The following is an 18034-nucleotide window of genomic DNA, read 5'->3' on the forward strand; positions in this document are numbered from 1 at the left end:
CCCTCTCTCTCTCCCTCTCTTCGCTCTCCTTCTCATTCCAGAGCACCCCTTTCGGAACATCCCGCCGATCCGCGTGGCCCGCAAAAACTTACCTCGACGTTTTAATTTCGTTTAGCCCCGGTATGTTGGCCGGCTTGCCAGAGGAAGCGAATCGGCCGAGCAAGGGGGATGAAACCATGGTGAAAACCGTTTGAGACACGCCGATGATACCACAAAGGAAAAAGCGCCGGCATAAACTTTGAACCCCGCCTCCCTTTTCTTGGCCAGAGGCTATCTCAGAACGAGACCGCTTTCACCCCCTCGACTACCGACTACGGTGCGCCGGATGAGTCTTGCTCGGGTGATATGTGACACCGTGCAAAGATACGAGGGGAATTTGAATTCTCCCGCCTCGACTCACACCCCTACAACGGTTCTTATTAATCGCTATCTTTTTCTAAAAAGCTTCTGTTCCGACGCTGTTCGCCGCGAGATTAAAATCGCTGGGACCACGTTGCGGGTAATCCGATGTACCAAGGGTTCTGTTTGGGGGTGCGAATCGTTTTAAAAATCGTGGTTCTTGGTTCATTATTAGACTGCGGATCTTTCTGCAAAATACAAATATTCAACACCGATTGCAAGGAACCATTTACGAATTTCTTTCTTCCTTTAATAATTATGGTACAAAACTAACACTAGAACTAACTGGCCCGTCGAAATGACGGATTTCAGAATTTTTCTTCTACAATTCCGTGAAATAATTGAAATATTGTTTTGAGAATTTGTTTAGTTAAATTTTTTGAGTAATTGTTATGACAAAATACATATAAATCCTATGAAATCGCTAGGTCTAGTGTTAACTTATTAAAGACTCCTCAATTCTTTTAATCTTCCTACTGCTTCCAATTGCGGCATTTTTGTCATAAGTAAGATAACATATTATTTTAACTATTATTTTCCAAATAGTTTAATTGCATAATTCCCAGACACGCAAAATCGGAAAATTAGTGGATCGTCAATGTGTTCAGGCCACCGTACTGCTATTAATGGTCGAAAATGTTGCAATCCTAGGCAAACGAAATGAGAAACGACAGGCTTGGAAACATAATAATAAATTGTTAGCAGCTGTTGCGGAAGATCGATGGCGTAGATTTTCGGGCAACGTTGGAAAGATCGAGCGATTGAAAAGCGACTCCCATCGGGGATGGATTTTATTCTGTGCGTTTTAATAAACCGCGTCAAACTTTTGAGAACAGTTCCGACTAGTTCGCAGCGATAACAATAAAAAACTTTTCCTGTCGCGTCTGAGCGCAGGGGGGGGGGGTGAGGATGAGGACAAATTGAAGCTCCCTTCAATTTTCTTTCGATCATGGCCCGACCATGAATTCCCCTGTATCGCCAGCAGGAGAGACAAATTGCGTATGCTTTCGCGATTCACCGCTCGTGTGATGGGTTTTAAGCCTGTTCTCGATATATATATGTACAGGGTGTCCCATTCGAAGTTTCGCACGCAATTATTTCCCACTCTGTTTCACTCTGTGTCGGTGGAGACATCTCATGGTGGTCACAAATCTTCTCTAGGTGGACGAGCTTCGAATTACTTACGCTAAATTTTGAACGGCACTAAATGACCTTGAATGACCTTGAATTACCTTGGAAGGCGAAAGTGTTGTAGGTCAGTGAATTCGTCTCGGGATACGTTACAAGCTTGCCTGAATAAAAGGATACACCTTGAAATCCACATAGCGAAGAATTGAGACCACCATAAGATGCTCCCCTCCCCCCTGAAAAGTGGCCCTTTAGTTTAATACATTTGTACAGAGAATTCGTTGCTCTATCGATTCAAGTTACAAAAGGTAGTTCTTTCCTTTTAGAGAAATCAAGGTGACCTTGAAATCTCCTTGAGGATTACATCACAATGTTTCCGCCTCTACACCGTGCCACTTCTGTATATATTATTTTTTCATACTAGTGAAGTTATTGCTCCACCCCGTATATCGCGATTCCCCATCTAAAAGCAATGACGATGTTAAAGCTTCTCGTTGCAATATCCCATCCGGTCGTCGCGTCGCGACTATACATAGGCTACTTTCCCGTCAATTTTTCTCCCGTTACTGATTGTTATTCTTACATCCCACTGTTCATACGATAACAGCTACTTCCTAGATTACACGGGGGCGCACGGGCTTCGCTGCAGTAAATACTACGAGCGACGTGCTCCCGGGAGGCTCGCTCGGCACAGGAGAACCGGAGTGAAAAAAAAGGGAAACGAAGAAAAGGGAATAAGGAAAAAGGGTTGCAGGAGAACGAGGAAGCACGACGGAACACGATCGGCGAGGGAACGAAAATGGAAATTATCGATTAGCAACATAATATAATGCTAACCGGATAGACGAACTTACGCGAATCGGTCGACGCGACGGTTCGGTGCCCGGGCTTTTTACACGATCCGGTAACGATAGCACGGATCTCGTGTCCATATTACATTCAGCTATCGGTAAGTACATATCGGAAATTCAATGGCCTCCCTTTACCCTCGACCCCTCCGCGAACCGTCCACGTCTTCGTATTCCTGAATCCAATATGCCTGCATTATTGATAGAAATCGATCGATGCCACTCGGTATATATGCATGAAGCACACATTACAGCTGTGCGTTCTATGGGACAGTGCGAGATCGGCGAACCGATGGGTTTGTTGCAAGCAAGAATCAGGAGACTGTCTGAAGGTACAGTTATGGTTGCAAAGGATTTTCACGCTGCACAGTAGCCTGGAAACCGCTAAACGGTGGCCTAAACCTCAAAATTTCAGTGAACCTCTCCGAAAGTTAGCAATTAATGGTCTCGGCGTCGCTGATAACGAATGTAACATCGAAAATGCAAAATTCAAAATGGGAGATTTAATACTGTGGTGAAAACTAAAAACTCTTTAATATCCATTTTTTAACAAAAATGTTCTCGATATAAGTGTACACGAGATTGACTAATAAGTAGAACTGGTAGAAATTGATCAGACACGTTGATCGAGCCTATTCAAAATTAATTTTTCCCACGGTAAACACAATTGTATGTTAAACATAGACTTTCTGCATTTTTTCATGGTCTTTTAACTCGTGACATTATTCACAGAACACCTTGTATGTAATTCTTTCTACAGCATGGACCACAAAGCTCTACTATTTTCATATTAAGAATCGACTACTAGACTGCTTTATGCAAAATAAAAAATGTTTACATTAATTGAAACAGGAGCCAAATAGAAATTTCTTTCTTCTTTTAATTAACTTATTAAGTTGGAACTAACACACCGTCCTAAAATCTTTTTAATATTAATTACGCAGTCTATTGATTACCATACAGATTTAGAACAATATGGGACACCAAATTCTGATGTAATTCTAGTATCACTACCAACGAGTGATTCTATAATATCACAAGCTACGAAGAGCTTTATCGATTCATAATTGTCTAGAAAGAACAGCAAATTTATTCCAATGTTTAAATATCGTCAACACAAAAGTAGAACTTGACTTCCTCTTTTTCAAGGAGTTAGAGGCACAAAAATTTAGCAAAATTCCGTTGAAAATCACCACTTTGCCTCGATATCGCAGGGGATTAAGAGAATCGTGTCAAGAGCATTCGAAGCAAAAGTGTTGCGCTGCCAGTGTCCCTCGACATTTCCTAGGAAAAATAGCAAGTGCAAAGTTAATAGAACACTGGAGCACCCTCGGCAGCACGAGCGATGCAAAAGCGGACTTCAACTTTGTCGTCTTTCCACTCTAAAAGAAGAGAAAGAAGTAGAGAGAGAGAGAGAGGGGGGGGGAGGAGAGAGTGCAGTCTAAACGGTCCTCGCGAGCAAGGAAGTATTATTTTGAGAATCGAGCAACGGCGTGTTCACCTGTAGGCGTGGTTCGATCTTCGCGACGTTCCGCGACAGCGTGTAACACGAAAACGTGTTTCCAATGAGCGTCGCCGGGTAATGCACGCCGTTGTAAATCCGTCGCGAAACGCTTTAGTTTCGCATCGGTGGAACACGGCGACAACGGCCCGGGCATTTGAATGCCGGTCCGAAAGTTCCGCGGAATCTATGAATTCATGATTCAACTTTCGCCGGGTGTACAAGCCTGGTCGTCGTTGACGTCGCCACGTGAGTTATAACGCCGTCGGAAACGGCGGCTTGCAAAGGAGTTACCCTGTAACGCCGTTCCTATCAATAAACGAGCCGTTCGAATACGAACCTCGCGGCCTTCCGATACTCTTTCCGCCGAGAACGACCCGCGCAGAAGAATTATTTCCAGCGATACAGGAAGCCGAAGACAGCCGGTATAGTTCTCGAAGATCGTATTTCGTACGGGCTCCCGGCGAAGAAGCCTCACGAATCGAGTCGCGTGGGCGCTTGATAGTTACGATCAAATTTACCGTCATGCTTCGACGTTTTAAGGACTGCTTTCACGGAGGATCTATGGGCGAAGGTCCTCTTCGGTTTCAAGACCGAGAACCTGTCTTCTAAGGGTCGGTCAAGAGACACTCCGAGGTCTTTAGTGCGGTTTAAGGGCCGCGAGAGATTCTCCTGGGTGGCGCGAGTGTTGGACGAGACTCTCCGGGGTCTACGACGATCACCTAAGGTCTTCCTGCTGAATTAAGCCTCACTTTGGCACCTGCAGGACACTATTCCCTTGCTGGTCAAGAGTCTTTGGGATTTTGTAGGAATTCTTCTAGGATTTTCTACTGTCTCCGGAGATCGGATAATTATTTTCTGGAGCGCTATTGTTTGGGGTTCTCTTGAAGTATCCCAATTAGGGGTCTAGGTTTTCTATGGCACATTCGAGGTGCTCCAGTAATTTTAGTTTCGATTTTTCAGGTACTTCTCCGCTTAGCTACTTTTTCACTTAGGTGAGTGCCTTATTTCGACAACCGGTTACTATCGGATTCAAAGATTGTGCCGGGACCATCAGAACCGCGGTATAATTACTACTTTCAATGCCGAAGGTCGTTCCGCGATATCAAGAGATCGGGAGGGCATGCCGCTTATAAACGGCTCGCGACAAAGCACAGTCGCCGAAATGGTCGGTGTAACCGCGGCCCTAGTGTGCGCGATCAAGTCTGAGATCTGGATCCCTCGATTATCGTTCGCCGGCTCGAAGGGTCCCGGCTTGCTTGCTTGCTTGTTAACATCGTTACGTGGATTTTATCGGATTTCGAGGCCGGGGTATAACCGCGTTGTCCCCATAAACGGCGACGTAAACTTCGAAAACACAGCGTGGTAATTTGACACGTAACATTTGCGGCAGCCATTAAACCTCCCGATACTCGGCCGCCAATGCTTTCGATGCGTTAATTAAAATTTTCAGTTGGCGCGTTTACAGCGTGCGCGCATTAAATCTGCGGGAGGGCGAGGGATACTATCTGGTGTAAACCGGGGGTAGACGAAACGAAACGGGACCATAGAGAGAACGACGGTTCGTCAAAGAGCTCCCGGGCGTGTCCATCAACAGCAAAAATCGCGAAATTCGTGTATCCACTGCGCGCCGCTAACGCGAAACAATATTTGCGTATTAAAAATCGGCACCGGGGGAACGAGGAGTCGCGTTAATGGAAAGGTAATCAAAAGAATGGCTTTCCAGCTCTCTCGGTCCTCCGCGTTCAAACCCAGCCCCTCACTCCCACCCCCTAATGCGAAAGGCACATTCACGCCGAGAACAAGTGTCGCGCAAACAAGCAGCCCCCCATCCCCACACCCCACCCCGATAATGAACGGAAGACTTTTAATTTGCTGTCGTGGCAGATACGCGAATCCGCACGCCCGGATTATTTCCGCGGGACCTCGCCGACCTGGCTAAAATATAATCGGAATACTCGTGCCGGTTAATACCGAAACGAAGCCGCCGCGCCACTTCCGGTCACGCTCGTCTTTCAACTGAAAACGCTCGCATATGCAGTCGGTCAACAAAGTTTCCGTGCACCAACTAAAACGGAGTAACTTTTTAAAAATGAGTTCGAACTACATGAACATTTTGAGATATTTGAGGGACTGGTTTACTGGCTGGTGTGAAAAGAAAACTTTGGAAAAATTTCAATTTGTCCGAGTTGCGAGGAAAATACTGAAAGTCGTTTTTTATCATTTTTTTTTTATCATGAAAAATATTTTTCCGCAGTTTCTGTCAATTACAATTTTCTTAAAATTTCCTTTCATCTCGTTTGGTAAACTAGTCTTTTTAACTTCCTGAAAAGACTGATGTCGTGGGGTCCACCTTTTTAAAAAGTTACATTATTTTACAGGATGTATGGAGACTTGTTTGACTGACTGTAACGATCACCCCGTCGATCACAGACGGCGGAAGGGTAATCAGATTGCGGGCAAAGGTATTTTTGTGACGAAAATATAGTTCTGCAATTGTAAATAAAAATGGAGATATTATTGCATTTACATGTAGGATTATTTTCGATGTACTTGGAAAATTGTAGACACATTTGGAAGTGTCCTATTCGAGTGTTTCGAATACTTCAGAAGGGAATTTTACAGTTACAGTTTACAGTGGCTGACTCAAGATAAATAATTAGCACACTGCGGGTTTCGTGTGCTATTAGCATATAGAGTTCTGTAAAATTCAATGGACCTTGAAATTTTAACAAGATCGCCGTGTTATTTGGAATTGGATTGAACATACAATGGAATATGCAGATTTCACATTGATTCCAGAGTTGCGCAAACACGTGTGCACGGGAGCTCGCATTTATGGCGTAGGAAAATTTTCAAATATCTAAATTTCTATTCCTCCAAATATCCTTATACAGAACGTAGACCTGCATAAGGTTCCTCAATTCGCACACTGAACAACATTTACAAGATTCGGATAAAACAGTACCGAAGTATTCTACTAATGTACATTCTTGAGCACTTATGGCGTACGAAAATTTCCAAATATATATATTTCCCGTTACTTCAAATATCTGTATAAAAATGTGTACTCGCGTATGGTTCCTCAATTCGGTAAACAGATTCTCGACTCTAGATCCATGTGATCGCGGAAAAATCTATACGTGTCGGACGCATTTTTAATTGCGGGAGCGGTCTTGGAAATCGGCGATCGAGAAAATCGTACGTTCCTTTCGGCTCGGACGCGAAATAATCGATTCGATGTCGGCGAACGGCGGCCGCAGGGTGTATTCGGTGAAACGGGCGTCGGACGTCGGTAATTAATGACGCGATAGGTTCAATTAACCGGCGGCTGGCAAAAATTTGTTAACGAAGCCCGGCGGAGCGTGGCCTTTTGGCCGGCGCGCGGTGCTTTAATCGGGACCTGGCGGCGAGACGCGGCCTCGGAAACCGGCGCTATTATTATACACGCTCCAGGAGGACGATTCGCGGCCGTCGCTTTCGGGATGGAAGTCATATAATTGAATTCGGTTCACCGAGTACGGTTCACTGATCGAAACACTACGGCTGGCTAGTTCCGATCCGGACTAACGAGAGAATAACGAGCACGAATAACGACGCCCGAGTGAAATCGGCCTCGATGGACGCTGGTCTCGACCGACTCGAACACAGTACGACCTAGGTGCTTACAAACACTCCGATCACCGTTGCCTCGCGAGGCTACCGAAATTTCTGATTGGACACCGTTAGGCGCGTCGACGTGCAATCCACTATTGCCAGCGAAATTCATGCTGAAGTGGCCAATCGAATTCTACTGCGAAAATTCGACGTCTGCGGATTTTTCGGCGAGGAGACTTCGGAAACATAAGGATACTAACCCCTTGTACTGTAATATGGAGTCAGATTCGTGATGAAGACTTCGAACAGAATTTTCGAAATATATATATTATTAATTCTCTTTCAATTGAAATGAAATTCTATGTTATCGTAGTCAATATTTAGGCATTACAGAACACATGGTTATACAATAAATATGAATTTTCTACTTTTCCTAGTAGATTATAGGCATCGAGGAAGTTCTAATCATTGTGATCATAAAATAAATTGTAGTCAAGGGGTTAAATGGCGACTGTAAAGTGTCTCTAAAAATTGCTGTCTCATTATTCAAAATATTTTTTACATTTTACATGTCGTTGTATTTAATAAATTACTAAACACTTCAGTATTGTACGAGTAAATTGCACCATTTTCGTATGTATAACACGAAAAAAAAGTATGTAGAAGGGAAATATTCTAGGTCGGAAGAAATGTTTCGTTTTTGAGTTAAAATAACTTCGAGTGCAAAGGGTTAACCCTTATGTTAATAACCGGCTACTTGGGTACACACTTCCAACCTCTCCAATATTTTTGTTGACAAATAAAAAAATTATTGTATTAGTCCGATATTAAATGTCCGATTGTGAATAGTAACGTTAAACAAACGCCACTCTTATCTAAACAGATTTATTGATAAAAGTAAGCACCATTGTAATCGACGTACTCTGTCAATGAATTTCAATATTCTTGTATGTATATCGCGGTAAAAATTGAATTGCTTGGTCATTCGCGTTCTTCATTTTCAAGATTTGTCCATTTTGTAGTTTCTTTCACCATCAACGAATAGTACGTTGATTAATCACCACATTTTTACCAAAATTCACATAAAGCTTATGTTACGTCACAGGAAGGACGGGTGCTAAATTTAGATAAACTAGACGCAGTTTTGGACCAACCTGCATTCACCGGCTTCGGTTCAGGGAATTGACAATCATGGAAACGAAAATGAAAACAGTCTGATAATGTAAATCAAAATTATTTATATATATTTTTTCCTTTGCGACATATGTCGAATGCATACAAAAAATGATTATAATTGATGCAACTTATGTTTAATAAGAGGTAGCTCGTTCGTGGAAAAGGTCACTCTTCACTACGAATATTTAGTTATTTTCACTGGTGTCGATTTTAATTGTTTCGTTGGATTGACTGCAGTGGACCGACTCGTGATAAAGAGAAGCTGCTCGTTTTATAGGCCAATTTCTTCTTTGTTCTCTAGTTGACTATTTCTTGAAATTTTCTATTGTTTCATGGTTCTTACTAATTGTTCTTCCTAGGAATTCATATTACTGCGCCATGGCTAGGATTCGATTTCAGCGGATGTTACGGATTTTCGCGGATTCTTCGATTTAGATATCGGCAATATTTCTAGGGAGTCTGCGGTCATCTAGTGGTTAATCGATTTCTTTCTTTCAGCGAATGAGCTTATTAAGCTGATGTCTTCGATTTGGATATCGGCAATTCTTCTAAGAAGTATGTGGTCAGCTAGTTGCTTATCGATTTCATTGTATGAATCTTCGTTCGTCGTACCGCCTCTGTCTTCTTCGGTGAAACTTTTGGGCTTCGTTTATTATTTTATGGATTATTGTGTTTTGTTTCTTTTTCGGCGAGTGAACTTTTAGTGTCTCAATTGTCTTATACTTGCTTGAGGAGTCTTGGAGTTCGAATTCTCGATTTTATTTCTAAAAGGACATTTAATTTCTTGATCAGAATTTAAACTGAATAATATTGATAGCATTCATCTTTTCAAATTTCAATCCCGAGACTTCTCGTTAACCCGCGGAAACTAAATTCTTAATTCTAATGCCGTTAATCGTATAATTATTATATTTTTTTAAAATGGTGGTTACATTTTATTCATTCATATTTCCTGCGTAACAATGTTGGAAAAATTTGAATTCGCGACTAACTGTCATTTGTGACTAAACCACGGGACGTGACAATTAATATGTTGTTCTCCCACGTACAGTGATTTATCCATATATGTCGCCAATCCATATATCTATATATACCGCGGGGTATACCCCGTGAGAGAATATCACAGTTCGGGTATATCTCCTGGACGATACATGTCGCTGGCAAGACCCGTGTTGTTGACAGATATCGAGAATTAGATAAAAAGAATGCACGACGATCGCACTGATTGGCGTTACTTCTATAACGCAATATAAAATAGCCACATTTAGTGATTCGTAAACCTGGCGTTAAAATTCGCTCGCCGTTTTCGGCAGAGAATCCTCTCACGGCGCAATAATTGCCAGTTTCGAGGCCGTCACGTAACCAAGCCGCACGGAGAGGAAAACAATTAATTCCGGGCTTCTTCGTAAATCCGTGCGAAGGCATAACACGGCGCGAGCACTATACTCGTCGCCGCGAGCACGACGACGACTACGATCCTGGGACAGAAAATCCGGAGTCGGCGTTCCTCGAGGCAAGATCGCTGCTGCTCTTCCAATCTCATAAGTCACGCGACGAACAGGATTGCTCATTCTCGGGACGTGCTCCCTTTGTGCCCTTCTGTTTCCCGGGTCTCCGCCGCCCGAGAGGGTGAAATAATTGTTTGTCAATCGAAGGGGAAAAATCGCGCGAACGAAAAAGAGCCCGGAGGAGAACGGACGGCGGAGCCGGTTCCCGGATCTCCGAGATCTTCGAGATCTCTGAGGTCCTTGCGTGGGCTGAAGGCTCTGCCTGCCGGCACCCTCCGCCAGACGCGGTATGGCCTTTATTTTCGTTTACACCGCAAATAACTGCAAGGGTGGTCGCGTCGGGCAATCCCCGTGACCGTCCCCGGTTAATTGCGGTTCTTATATAGGAAACCGTGAACTTCGAACAGGCAGAGGGCTGGACTGCCGTTCGAAAGAAAGAGGGCGGACGCGGCGGTTCTGGTAGGGCGAAGGAGAAACGGAGGGACGGTGAAAAGCCGGGGAACTGCAATGTAGGACGAGACTTTAATCTTGTCGTAATGGGGAAACGCAATTTTCCTGCAGTCCGCTGCCAACGAGGTCGTTTCCTTAGATCGATCTGCTTTATACGAGCGCGTCCCTTCGCCTCCGTCCACTCTCGTCCCTCGTTTCGGAATCTCTTTGACGCGCTCGTGGGCACACCGTCGACGAAAAAGAACCAGACAGGTGAGAGAAGAGACGCGAGCCGAGCCCGCGGAGGGGGAGACTCCCCGCGTCTTCCTTTGCTCTTTTACAGCCTCTCCGCGCGAATCGCTCCCGCCTCGCTGCCTCACGGAACTTGTTCACGCGTCTCGCATCTCTGAACGTCTCCGACTAATAAAGGAAGACACGCAAGCATCCCTCCGAACGCTCTGAGAGGTCGCTGCTTATTGGCCAAGGTGGTAGTCTCGACAGGTTGCTAATCCGGAATTCTCGTGACTCGATTTAATATCTGCAACTTTTTTATTCGTTTGTCACTGCTCTTTCAGAGAAAAGACTCGAAGCATAGCGTTGCGACTATGTCCCGAGACCCGCAAATCGAATAGATCGAGCTGCTAAGCCTGACAGTCTAGCGGTTCAGATGTTCTCATAATCAGCTGACCCAATTTGTATAACATACGGATTTAGCGGTCCCTAAGATATTATGTATTTCCTGACAATCAAATAGATCGAGCTCGACTAAGCCAGGATGGATAAGCGATGGATAAGCAATGGATAAGCTTGGAGATCTAGTGGCTCAGATGTTCTCATAATCAGCTGATTCAATTTGTATAACGTAAGGATTCACTAATTAAGACATTATACTGGGTGGGCGGAAATTGTAGTACGACCGGGCAGGGGGTAATTTTACATGAAAAAAGAGAGACAAAATTTGATATCACATTTTTTATCTGAGCTTTCTATTTCAAGAAAATTGGAATCGTCTGATGCGTCTGATCATGACCAACCAATTCTACTCTCTCCTGCATATACTAAAGCACGCGAACCGGGTTTTTAAGCTCGATTTTCTCGAAAATGAGGCGTCGAAAACATGTGATTCCTTTCTTTCGATTTATTGTCACGTGTACAATCAACCCCTGTCTGATTTCCCACCCTGTATATTTTCTGACAATCTATTGATCGAGCAGCTAAGCATGAAAATCTATTGGCTGGAGTGTCCTCATAATCTGATAATCAGCTGATTGAATTTGTGCGACTTACATTACGTATTTTCTGAAAATTCAGTGAATCGAACGCAACACAACGATTTTCTGATCCACGTGACAGTATTTAGAGACCTCTGGTGGTCCAAACTTTTAGGTCTGGAAATATAGTAGATCAAACAAGGTCTATGATTTTAGGATCTGCTACCTCGAGCAATCTACCTCCGGAATTTGCTAATCCAAGCCACGTAGCATGTTCTAATCGATCTACCACCTATTAAACTTGCATGTCTTCATCGTCTGTTGTCTCAAGTCACCAGACACGTGTCCTCATCGAAACATCAAAGCGGAAAGGCACAAACTAAAGAAGCGAAGAGACTGTTGAAGACAAAGTCTGCTAACAAGTCTACTGCCCAGCTAACGAGTCAACTGACTAGTCTAGGTCACGTAACCCTCCAATCTTCTTCTTCTTCTTCTTCTTCAACCACTGCACAAGCAAATTGTCCACCGAAAAAAATGCAGCACGGAATCAAACAACGAGATCCATTCGCAAAACGAAGCAAAGGAGTTATTTTACCAGCGCAACGGGGGCAGTGGCATTAAAATCACGAAAAAGTCGCCAACACTTTTCCAGTTTAACATTTTGAAACAATTTGTTCCCTACATTTTAACAATTCACATCTGACAGCTTTGAATACTTAAAAGCTTAAAATTTTACAATATTATTCATCATTCCGAGGACCAAATTCTAAAATTCAAGATGAAATAAATTTGTTCAAATACTCTGGTTCGTTTTGTTTATCACGTTTTGCTTGCATCTATTAGGTACAGTTTGAGTATAGTTAAACACATTCGTATAGTAATATCCATAAACATTGTACAAGGTTAAAAATTATAACGATTAAGTTTGACAACCACATATACACGTTATTACAAAATGTCCAACGAATGTATTGTAAGATGCAATTGTATTGACTGTTGCAATTTATGAACCTAATAAGACCGAAAATTCGTATGCTAATAATTTTTTTTTAGAGATCGCAGGCATTGGTTTTTTAAAGTGAATATGGTCCCATTGTTTTTGGAACACGCAATACATGATATCCTCTCGCTCATCTCTTTACGCTGACAGACTTCGATCACTCTGAGCTTGTTGGTCGCTCACTTTGTTGTCTCTTCCCTTTTCTCGTCTCGTCTTCTTTTTGTTTTTGTCTTTTTTTTTTTTTGTTAAACCTATATTATACTCACGGCAAGCTTCAACATACGCTCCGAAGCCTTCGCGACGTCCATGTTCTGAAAAAATAAACGAGAATCGATTATTAATCCGAGTAGGGAGCCACACGAACTGTAAATACAGCCGGAATGGAAGTTGGATGATCGTGGACAGGGGCGGGTTCGATAAAACAGGGGTGCAAAACGAAAGTTTCTAATTGGACGCGAGCCCGCGGAATATGTAGCGTGAATTCGCCAGTTCGCGCGGAAATTTTCACGCAGTGATTACGGCGAGCAACGGAGGCCGGTAATTAAAAAATGCAGATAATTAACAGCTAACTTCTCGTGAATTCGTGTCGTGAGTACAATCCCGGAGGTTCGAGTATGTTTCGACGCGCACTGAAAATCGTGTTCTTCTCGCTTTCAATCACTATTTGCTAGAATAAAAAACGGGCCGAATACGATGTAATGAAAATACAATATGAAACCTTCTTTATTTGAAATTACTGCAAGTATTAAAATAAAAATATATTGTCAGCTTATGTACAGTACTTATACACGGAAATAATAAGCTCACTTATATACAGTAAAGTCTTGATCTACGCCGAACGGAACTACACGATCTTTGCAGAGTTGGGCATTATTTAGATAAAAATATATTTAAATAACGATTCGAATAAAAGATGTTTTATCTTTATTCGTTATTCGAAGGTTCGAATAAATCATTTTATTCGACGAGAATTTATCCGAAAAATAATGATAACTTTTTTTATTCGAAGCTGATTTATTCAAACTTCGGATAATTTTTTCATCTTTTACCTTTACGCTTATTCGAAGAAAATAAGAAAGATAGAAATATATATCTATATATGACATAAAGAAAAAGTTTAGGTTGTCCACAAAATTTTTTCGTTATTGTTTTCAGTATAAGCGTGATAATACATGCAAGAATAAGTATTATAAACTACTAAATGAACTTAAAAATGGCATATAAAATATAAAAGCTGGAATGCATTAATGGTAATGCAACATGTAGTTTAAAATATATGAGATGACTGGTGCTGGTCTCAGATATTTTTAGTTGAACATGTACAGGTGAGAAGTGAACTATGATTAAATAGTAATGATAGCATATTTACGTATTTCTACCTTAAATGGATGAAATTTCAATATAAAGATAGAACATTATCGATCTGATCGCGCAAAGTTGAATTCATTCTTACGGCAGAAATAACTATACCATGTGTAGCTCTAAATAATTTCTGCTTCTGCTGGTCACATTAGTTTCTATCTGGACATTTGTCAAGCAAATACTACAAGATTTATAATGCTCGTTAGTATCTAATGAGACTTCTTTGCCAATTTTAGAATTTTAATACCGTCGGGTCTTAAAAACTTCGGTAATCTTTTACGTGCAGTGAAATGTAGTATTGACCAGAATATTTTAAATAATATTGACATTCGCTAAATGACAGGATTTCCAGAGATTATCAATAATTAGAGAATTCAACGACAGAGAGAGGTCCGAAATCGGTGTAACTGAATAATATCAAGTACCAGTAGACTAATGGATTTGCTATTGGATCTATAAATAAGAAATCCAAAACTTTTTAAATAAATAATCCAGTGCCTACGTAATTCGAGATCTATAAATTTACAAAGATTAATGAAACACATAAATGGATACTACTGAAAGACTTTGCCAAGTATGTCCAATTCAGTAACCTAGCGCGTTTCGCATCTGTTATCAAAACTTCTACATTTTCCAAAGTTGCGTCGAAACTACAGAAAACAAGCTAACAAGAAATTAAGATTTTGACGTAAATCAGATCTTCTCAGCATCCACGTTAGAAAATTGATGCGGCAGATTATGTTAGCATGAAAATATTGTTGTAGACAAATTTAAATAAAATGAGAGACCGAATGTAAAGGCCAGGGTGCGTCAATGCAATAAAATGTCGCTAAAACGGTTAAACAGTTTCCAAAATAATTTTCTTGTAGATAAATTTAAATAAAATGAGTGATCGAATGTAAAGATGAGGGAGCGTCAATGCAATGAAATGTCGCTAAAACGGTTAAACAGTTTCCAAAATAATTTTCTCGGAGATAAATTTAAATAAAATGAGTGATCGAATGTAAAGATCAGGGAGCGTCAATGCAATAAAATATCGCTAAAACGGTTGAACAGTTTCCAAAATAATTTTCTTGGAGATAAATTTAAATAAAATGAGTGATCGAATGTAAAGATCAGGGCGCGTCAATGCAATAAAATGTCGCTAAAACGGTTCAACAGTTTCCAAAATAATTTTCTTGTAGATAAATTTAAATAAAATGAGTGATCGAATGTAAAGATCAGGGCGCGTCAATGCAATAAAATGTCGCTAAAACGGTTCAACAGTTTCCAAAATAATTTTCTTGTAGATAAATTTAAATAAAATGAGTGATCGAATGTAAAGAGCAGGGAGCGTCAATACAATAAAATCCAGCTACCGTGGGAGCTATTGTATGATAGAAGCCCGAAGCCGCTAAAGACTGAGAGATTAGCAGCAATTCGAATAGTGGCGCATGCTTCAATTGGAATAACTGCGGTTCCCGGAAAGTATCCTCTTATTCCCCCATGCTCGAGAACGTCGAAGGAGCTTTCCAGCAATGGCATTGATATTTCGTGCGGTGTACTAATTGAATACAGGGGAAGGCAGCCAACCCTCCGGCGTTCCGCTTAAGTGGCGGTTGTCGAGGTCTCTCCGAATGGCACAACACGGGAACCCACGTTGCGTATATACCAGGCTTACAAATAAATACCTAAAGAGCCTCCTGTCGATTTCAACACGCCATTTCCACGCGCATAACCAGACACGTGTGCGCACACGCGACCGCATCTTCGATCTTCGACGACCACCGCCACCCTAGTCCTCCAAAATTTCACAAATTCAAATGATACACACCGGCGGCCACACACTAACTCCACCGTCTACTCGTTTCCTAAGTCTCCATACTAATGCTAGAACTATGTCGAACTGTCAGGCTACAAATGTTTTAACACGTTAAACGCGAATTTTCGCACAATTTTCACTTATTTTATTCATAGAAGCTCTCATTAATATACTGCGGAATTTTGTACAAAATAATTCATTATAATACACAGAAGCTATATATACACTTATTTTTTTTTTAATTAGTCTAAAGTAATCCGGCAGTATTATTATCTTAAATGGATCTATCCATTTCTGTCATAAAATTCGCAGTCTAATTATTAATAACAGTTGTTAGTTACTTGATAATGAAGTTAAGTTATGTTGCTTTCGCTCTTCAATTATTTTTATCTAATAATCAACCTTCATGCGCTGCACAAAAATATTTCCACAAAAAATGCATAACGTAACATTTCATTCAAGATTTCATATTTTAAGGAAGTAGCACATTAACCCCTTTGGCCTATAATATCGAGTCATAATCGTGATGAAGATGCTCAACAGAGTCTAATTAATATATATGTTATTAATTTCCTTTAAACCGAAATAAAATTCTATTTTGACGTTGTTAATGTACAGCTAGTGAAGAATATATAAGCATACAATAGATATAAATTTTCTCCTTTTTTTTAGGAAATTACGAATTACTTAGGAAATTACGAATTAAAAGTTCTAGTCACTGAAACCGTAAAATAAATCGTAGTGCGAGGGTTAAAAAATGGCACTTCATTGCTTGGAAAAGAAGAAATAAACTGAAAATTGTATTACATTTTGCGAAGTATTTCATGTATGATTTCACGTTTTAGGAAAATAGTACAGAATGGATCATTTTGCAGTATATAGAAATGGCGTGTGGACGAAACTTCATCTCGAATATTAAACACATTACAGTCGTTCAAAGGAATAAAGGGAAAACGAATAGAATTTTGCAGTGTCAATATTTGGTTAAATTCGGGTTGCGCACTCTCAGCGGTCGAGTTTTGTTTAGCGATACACTTTTCCGCGGAGGCTTTCATTCGCGTCTGAGAGAGTTCATAGATTGAAATAAACATACGGGGATGGCTCGTTAATACTGTTCCCAGCGACAAAATCACGCGGCGTCCGCGGGTAGCTCGCCCGACGCCAATTACCCTTATTCGTGAAACTTTTATTCCCCGGAAACGGACGGTTGCATTAAACCGTCAAAGCGATCCGTAAAACATCTGGCAACGGTGCCCGCGCGCGTTTCCACGAGCGCGGACCCAACCCCCAAATTAGAATATCATATTCTCAGTTTGTAACGAACGCGCATCAACCAACTGTAATTGCGAATCCCGTGATGCGTGTAATTATACATAATTAAAAAATATATATAACGTGTACACTGCCGCGTACGCGGAATTATCGGTCTCCGAACTAACGTATGGGACTCTGCTCGTTTCGTTATTCCGAACGATTACATCGGGAAATTCGCTCTTCGATTTCTCCCGGAGAAAAATTCGTATGCGAGTGCACTTTTTCAAGCGTTACAGTTTTTAAATTACAACCCGACGGAATATCCTCGTTAACGTTGGCCGTCCCTATTTTTTCCAAATTTTTCAGAATTTCATCATTTCACGTTCTCTCCACAATTGTGGCTTTAATTAACACGTATCTGGAACGAATATTCCTGGTAACAGATTTCCCATGTCGAAACTACCCGTAAGGAAACTTTCAAATTTCCATTGATTTTCTAAGCTCGAAATTATTTCCGACAAAGTGCAATTTTATATTACTATCTTTGGAACGACTTCCAAAATTTATCATAATATGAAAAATCACGAAAATTCAAAAAATGTTTATTTCTGCAACGGTAACATTCGCTTACCGTCTCGTGAAATCGCTGTGCGCATATTCCGGTGGGCGTGGGCAGGCGAATTGCGCAAAAACGGGCCTAATATTAAGAAAGGAGGATCCCGGGCAACAAAATGAGCGAATAAAAAGGGATGGTACGGTGCACGCGTCCCGGCGGGCTGCGTTTAAAACAGCTCACGTAGGTGACACGGTGCACCGAGAT

The 18034-nt window shown here is 41.4% G+C and overlaps 1 protein-coding gene across 1 annotated transcript in view; it reads right to left on the bottom strand.

The window, feature by feature from the left end:
- The window catches only part of Mdy (diacylglycerol O-acyltransferase), a 198487-nt gene that overhangs the window by 14174 nt on the left and 166279 nt on the right, over positions 1–18034 (bottom strand). The window contains exon 9 of the mRNA XM_076792046.1: positions 13064–13108. Coding sequence (XP_076648161.1) covers positions 13064–13108 — 45 coding nt within the window. The remainder of the gene's footprint in view (positions 1–13063; positions 13109–18034) is intronic.

Source organism: Halictus rubicundus, chromosome 1, assembly GCF_050948215.1.
Source record: "Halictus rubicundus isolate RS-2024b chromosome 1, iyHalRubi1_principal, whole genome shotgun sequence".
Lineage (NCBI taxonomy): Eukaryota > Metazoa > Arthropoda > Insecta > Hymenoptera > Halictidae > Halictus > Halictus rubicundus.